Source organism: Perca flavescens, chromosome 24 (genome assembly GCF_004354835.1).
Source record: "Perca flavescens isolate YP-PL-M2 chromosome 24, PFLA_1.0, whole genome shotgun sequence".
Classification (NCBI taxonomy): Eukaryota; Metazoa; Chordata; class Actinopteri; order Perciformes; family Percidae; genus Perca; species Perca flavescens.
This window is the reverse complement of record NC_041354.1, coordinates 16,368,755-16,376,091: the sequence shown is the minus strand read 5'-3', so window position 1 is coordinate 16,376,091 and position 7,337 is coordinate 16,368,755. Positions and strand designations below refer to the sequence as shown.

At 41.0% G+C, this 7,337-nt stretch overlaps 1 protein-coding gene across 6 annotated transcripts in view; it reads left to right on the top strand.

The window, feature by feature from the left end:
- Positions 1 to 1,165, top strand: part of LOC114550734 (cell adhesion molecule 2) — a 16,428-nt gene extending 15,263 nt beyond the window's left edge. For all 6 annotated transcript variants that reach the window (XM_028571528.1, XM_028571530.1, XM_028571532.1 and 3 more), the window contains exon 5: positions 137 to 1,165. In XM_028571528.1, coding sequence (XP_028427329.1) covers positions 137 to 321 — 185 coding nt within the window. In that variant the 3' untranslated portion in view covers positions 322 to 1,165. The remainder of the gene's footprint in view (positions 1 to 136) is intronic.
- The last annotated feature ends 6,172 nt before the right edge of the window (positions 1,166 to 7,337 follow it).

Sequence of the window (7,337 nt, the reverse complement as noted above, 5' to 3'; positions counted from 1 at the left end):
AGGCACCTGACCAAGCGTCGCTTTTTCACACGATGGGAGTGAAAATGTGTTGGCAGAAAAACCGTTCACCATGTGCAGAATTCCGTGAAACCTTTTAGTGTTCCCCTGTCCCGACATGTTTAACTCCGCCTTCTAGGGATCGTCTGCTTCACGCTGCTGGTCATCTGCATCATAGTGTGGCGGTGGCATTTGTCCAGACATAAAGGCTCGTACGTCACCAACGAGATGGACGACGACGACGACATGGACGACGAGGAGTCCGTCGGTTCCAATACGGCTCTCCAAAGCCGGGAACCTCTAGAGACCAAAGAGGACGCCTGAAGACAAAAAACGGAAACAAAAACAGAGAACACTTTGAAAACAGACTTGAGTCGAGTTGTCGAGGACTCAAGAACTTTTATTACACCGAGGAGATGCGTTTTTTTATAAAAAAGTAGCCAATTTCCAAAAGCAACTTTGCACATTTGCTGCCACCGACAGGCCGCAAGACGAACTTCACTTCCCGGCCGTTTTAGTTCAGTGACATTATTGGATGAAACTCAGCAATTGATGAATAAATGATGTGAAAGGCTGCTGCACCGGTTGCATTGTGACCCTAACGCAAGATTGACAATCTTTCTGAACAAATGTCTCATGTCAGGGTATCGTCGGATAACCGGTAATTCATTTGTAATTAGAAAATGAAAAAACACGTTTATTTGTAATTTGTCTCAAAACGCAAAAAAAAAAATCTAATGTTTTATTTAGCATAATTATGTTGTAATCCTATGTAATCTATCCTATCCAATATTTCCTATATTGTGCCACCCCACTTTAAAACAATCCTGGAATCGCCCCTGAGAATAACTAACAGTAATTTAAGTGGCATTTCCTGTTGAGGTTCAGATCTTTTGCCTCACATTATTCCGCCCCGCGTCCGTCCTGAATCTGGTCCTGTTAAAAACTAAAAGACTTTTCCTCTGGACAAAATCTTTTGACGCCAGAACTGTTGACGCTGGTCAACATTAACTGGCTGCTGGTTGCTTTCCACCTTGGTTGTTGTAATATTTTTAGGGACTTAATTAAGATGGTCCGATTCCATTTTTTCCTTCCCGATAGCGATTTGATACCAGTGTGTCATATATTTTATTATGTTTTAACAGCTGTGTACTACTATCCCTGTATGAATGTGATATGATTTATATCTTTGTTAAACTCTTTGTGAAACATGAACAACCCCAAACAATGCCTTTCTTTTATTATCCAGTTTGACAGTCAGTCATAATGGGAAAAAAACATAAACATAAACTACTTTAAAGTAGATTTTCTTCAGAGCTAAATTACATTGTATGGGATCGCTGCACAAACTCCAGTATTTTAATACCAGCATTTTAGGCCGTATCGGTGACTCTTCCGACACTGGTATCGGTATCGGAACATTTCTAACTCAGACTAACATAACACACTGTTATGAATTAGCTGTGAGGGATAACCTGTGCGTTTGTACGATCATTTGTCAACCTGAATTCAACCCAAGCCCATGTTTGTTTCTGCATATTTATTTTTTACTTTTAAAGTTTCTTCTTAAAGTTGTATATTACATAGACTGAAAAACTACTAAAGTAGAAGTTGGAAAGGGTTTTTTAGAACTTCAAAACACCAAATAGAGATAAAGGAAAGGAAGAAAGTCAATACTTAGTTGCAATAATCCATTGTTTTCCCATTCATAGGAATAAAGTTTACACTCTCTGACACAGTGTAGTCATTTATGTCGTTGTGATTTTAGTCATTATGATGAATTTAAACTCCACCTAGGGTCCAGAAAAGTACCGCGCCCATGAGAAAATGTGGTTTTGTTTTTGTGCATTTGAAGAGGAAATTTGAGGGCTAATTCAATAAAACAGAAAAAAACACTCAACTCAATGGTAGCTAACTTGAAACGGAGACCCAATTCTTGTTCCACTTTATTTGTACTTTACTGTACTTTGTACTTCTTTTCAGTTTTTGTTTTGTTACTTGTTTGATCCAGAAGAAGTAGAAAGTATAATTAAATGAAAATGCACAACTAAAGTACAAGTACCTAAAAATGTGTCACTCAGGTGTTTCCACGATTTAAAAAGTCATATTATTTTGGCTGTTTTTGCTCATATTTTAGCTTTTTTGCCAGCTTCTTTGGCTCTTATGTCGGAGAATAAACTTTTTTTTTGGAACAGTAAAGTCTAGGATATAAACTGGAACTTTAACCAGTGTGTGTGGGGTGGAAACCATAGACAGTGCTGTGTATAAACTGGACCAACAGATCCCGTTGCTCTGGACGGAGACCAGTGAAGTCTATGAATCACTTTCCCGGTGCTGGCTGAGCGTTACTGAGCAGCCTCCAACTGAGCTTGAAGATGTAGATGTGACGTGAGCAATCTCAATCATTCCCAATCTTACAGAGACGGAGAGCGTAGGTATATGTAAGGAGATAACATAGACACAGGCTAATTACTGATCACTAACATGCTAGTTAACATTAGTAATTAAACTTAAACAGCTAATGGAAGTCGAAACTGCCTGCAAGCTTCTCCTGTACTATACGGTAATTCCTCTACTGTGTGACAGTAAGTCTCGTGGTTATGACCCAATCGTTAGCCTATTTTTATAAAAGCGTCTGCTACGGAGCCATAACGTGAGGTACAAGGTAATGGAGCCTTTTATACATTGTTGTGTTTCTTTAGAAATAAACAACGAACAAATAGAGTCTTTAAACGCTTCAGATATAAAGTTATTTGCAGTCAAAGTGACGTCAAAATGAATGGGAGTCAATGGGATGCTAACGGTGAGCGTTTGGTAGCATCAAAATGGCGCCATAGGAGGTTTGAGTTGTGAAGAGAGGCTTACCCCCCGGGTGGAAACATGTGGGGCTGTAATACCACCAGCGGCCTGCAGATGGTGCTGTTGGACCAAAATGGAGCTTCGCAGCAAACAGCAGAAAACTGTCAACTAGTCAGTTACATTTATGATCAATAACAATAAATAGGGCAGATATCTTCAACAGGGGGTCCGGGGCCCGAGGAGGTCCTCAGAGTTATCGCAAATTATTGTTCATCTTTCTTTTGTCAGTACAGAAAAATACTTTGCTCATCTAGAGTTTGAGACAGGTGCGTCGGAGGAGAATTTGTAAGTCAAAAGTTGCAAAGAAGTAACTTGCAACAAAAAAGTTATAATAGGCAACGTTTTCAGTACTAGACCGTCACCTGGCAACATGAATGAAACAGGAGTTCCTTTGCAACTTTTGAAAGTTTTTTTCAAAAATTAAAAATGTCTTAACATGAATCCAACATATTATTAGCAAATATAAATCAGCCTAATTGTGAAAAAAAAAAGACATTAATGATAGGCTTACTGTCACTACAGGTAGCCATCCATGGATACATCTGATCCAGAGGATTCACTGTTACACGTGTTTAACATTAAAAACATTTAAGGCCTTCTTCCCCAGCTCCGTTCTAACCTTTGGAACAGACAGAAGGAAAAGATCCTGGGAACGAAGACTGTAAGTCCCGGTACTATTTACACTGATACAGGTCAGAAGGTAGGATGGAAGGAGACCTAAAATAGCCTTGTATATGAAGATCTGCCAGTGTTGAAGTCTCTGTGTTGATAAAGAAGGCCATCCAACACGTTCATACAGTTCACAATGGTGAGCGAGGGCTTTCATACCAGTGATGAACCTCATGGTTTACAGTGTCCAGTGCATTTAAACTTTGAGATGAAGCATGCATGTATAGAACATCACCATAGTCAAGTACAGACATTAAATTGGCAGCGGCCAGCCTCTTTCCAGATTCGAACGAAAGGCAGGATTTGATTCTGAAATAAAACCCTAGTTTAAGTTTTTAATCTTTTTGCTAGCTGCTGAATATGAAGGGTAAAAGAAAGAGATTCAAGATATCTGTACTTAGAAACACATTCCATTTCCGTACCCTGGGAAGTGAGGATTGAAGGCAGATTTGATTTAGATTTTCGAATTTGACAAAAGCTTGACTTTAGTTTTTTCTGCATTTAAAATCAAGTTTTAAATCATAAAGATTCCGTTGAAGCGTGTTCAAAGCAAATTGTAACTGGGAGAGGGCCTGGTCTGCGTTGGGTGCTGAGCAATACAGTACAGTGTCATCAGCATAAAAATGAAATTTTACATTAGACACGTTATGATCAGTGTTATTGATATAGAGGATGAACAGCAGTGGCGGAATGAATGCCTACCGTACACCAGAAGACTCTGAGCAGACTCCAAAAAGACTTTAGTCTGACACCATCTCACATCTAAAGACAATCATCTCACATCTAACGTTAAAGACGTTAAAGCTTGCAGGGTCACACATTGCAAGACTACAACTAGATTTGTTTTGAAAAATGTAACCGACCTAGTGTTAGCTGGTAACTTAAGGGAAAGTTTGCAGATTTTCTGTTCTGCCGTACAAGTCTCCAGTACCCGGAGGTCTGTTTTTATCTGCCAGTAAAACTCCCGTTGGATGACACGCTTCAGAAGGGCTGAACATCAGCAACTTGCCCTTCTTTAGCGTTTAGCTCAGGGCGGGCTGTCAATACACGATGTGCATGTGCAGACCGGCCGCCATCTTTGACAGCCAGCTGTGGCAACACTCTGCATGGACTACTTTTACTTTTAATAGCCTACTTTAAGTACATTTCCCTGACTGATACTAACATTTTCAATGCAGGACTCGGACTTTTAACAGAGTACTTTAACTGAAGTAAAGGATCTGAATACTTCTTCCACCACTGAATATAACATTAACATTACATTAACACTAACAGACCATCGAGGAACCATACAGGCTCTGCCGAGGTGAGAAATAGCATCCGTGAGGTCACTCACTCGCTGTTAGGCACTCGGTTTGAGTTAACGGCGCTGTGGTCGGCCAAGGACAACAACGAGCCCTAATTGTTTTGAGGAAAGAAATCACAGATGTAAAGTACACTGTGAATTTCCCCGGAGAGCTGGGTCGTTTCTTGTCTTTTTCCAGAGGAACTGAAGGTTTTTGGCGGCGTCGAGTTTCCCACCCGGCAATCCCACAAGATCTTTACTGGAATGTGAAAATCTATCCATTTTAACAAGGGATTTATTTAAACGCGGTGTTGAGTCGAAAAAAAAGGGACGACTCGAGCTTGGCTGTAGGGTCTGCTCATTTCCTAAACCCCAATTGCTTTACATTAAAAACAACATAAACATTAAAACAAAGCATGAATAGAAATATATATAGAATACACCACAAGACAATCAACAAAAACTAACAAAGACATACAAGCACGACCATACATATTCTCTCTCACACACAAACTAAACTGCTCCAATGTGATAAGCTCACAAAAGACCCACAAAAGAATCCACTTTGGTTGCAGAGCACCAACGTTGAAAATGGCAAGCCAAATCACGGACAAACTCTCGCAACATTGGTCGTACGACTTTAACACCCCACCTTGAATAAAGATCACAAAACTGTTTAGTTTTTAATCTCATCTTTACGACTTTTCTCTGCAACAGCAATGTCATAAGGATCAGCTATCTCCAACGACTTCTTTTTACGACCATTTACAAAATCCACCATGGGTGCTTCCAAAAAATAAAAACCTGACATGGAAGCCATCATCACAAAGGACAATACAGAAAGTGCGTCTAAAAATGAGGCTAAAAGGAGAGTTTTTGGAGGAAGAAGATGAGAGGAAGATGTTAAAGACCTCAAACTAACTACTGTATGCACACAGGGGTCTAAACATTATCGAATCAGGGTTGACGAGGGTAGAAAACAGGATCTATTTGGGCACCCCTGACTGAGGCCCATCCTGGAAAGTCCTGGAAAAGGGTCCACCAGTAAACACTGAGAGCAGAGAAAGAAGAGAGACGGGTTTTATTTTGAAGGGGTGACTGAGTTCATTGGAAGCCGTCGTCACTTCACTCGTAAGTGTGTGTGTGTGTGTGTGTGTGTGTGTGTGTGTGTGTGTGTGTGTGTGTGTGTGTGTGTAGGGAAGTGGTGATGTTAATCAACCCCAGATGAGCAAAGAGGCCAGACGAGTCGAGTCACTGTGTGTGTGTGTGTGTGTGTGTGTGTGTGTGTGTGTGTGTGTGGTTCAGGGGTTGTGGGAGACAGGCCAAACTCTGCTAGCTCCAGACTGTTATTACTGCTGCACACACACGCACGCACTCACGCAAGCACAGACAGACACACACACACAGACACACACACACAGTGTGGACAGTGAAGTCACCATCTGAGAATGTGGGGACAAAGAGGGACAAAGCGACACCTTAACGTGTGAATGGAGCTCACTGAGTGAGTGTGTGAGAGTGTGTGTGTGTGTGTGTGTGTGTGTGTGTGTGTGTGTGTGTGTGTGTGTGTGTGTGTGTGTGTATCTTGTCTCGGTGTCAGATAAAGAGGACTCAGGATTTTATTTCAAGACCAGTTGAGACCAACACTGCAGGGATATCACTAAACACATCAATACTGTGATTGGATGTAAAACTTCCTGCTTCAAACGCAACCAATAACGACTCATTAGATCAAAATACAGCATAGAAGACCTGCTTAGAATTGAAGGAATATTGGATAGAATAGAACAACACAATGCAATGCAATTCTGCTAAACTTCTAGCGGGGGGCTAGAGGGGATACAGCCACGCCGACGACACTCACGTTTAGGCACCAAAACGACTAGTTGAGTTGAAGAAAAATATCTGTCTGTCTGTGTGTGTGTGTGTGTGTGTGTGTGTGTGTGTGTGTGTGTGTGTGTGTGTGTGTGAATTTATTTCTATGAGTTAGGATCAACAACACTAAAATGAAATAAAGCTTGTTCGTAACATAGACATCTATACAGATAGACAGACAGATATCAAGTTCATTCATCGCAAAGGGGGTTCATGAGGCTTTTTGACCCACAAATCTCCCAACCAGTGCTCCCAGGATGTGGTTGAAACAGGTTTGTTTAAAACCCATCTGGCCATCTGTGTTGCCAGATCTGAGTAAATAAAGTCAGTGAGTCATAAATTACCAAAACCAAAAGGAATGATGACAATACCTACCAAAATAATAGAGTTTTTCCACGTCGGATGTGTCACAGTTTCCTTGCGACACAAACACTAAGTCAGCACCCCGACATCTCTGACAGGAGCAGCGTGCAAAACTGTGGAAATCTGACAGGGGGACTCAAGTCGGTTTGTTTTGGGTCTCTCGCAGAGACAAAAGAGCCGAGATTAGTCCAAATTGAATTTTTTGGTTACTTTTTTGGATCCGATTGAAAGATTTGTCCTGCCCTGAGGGCTTAGCAGCACCGCACTATGTTCTTTTTCCTCTCCTCTG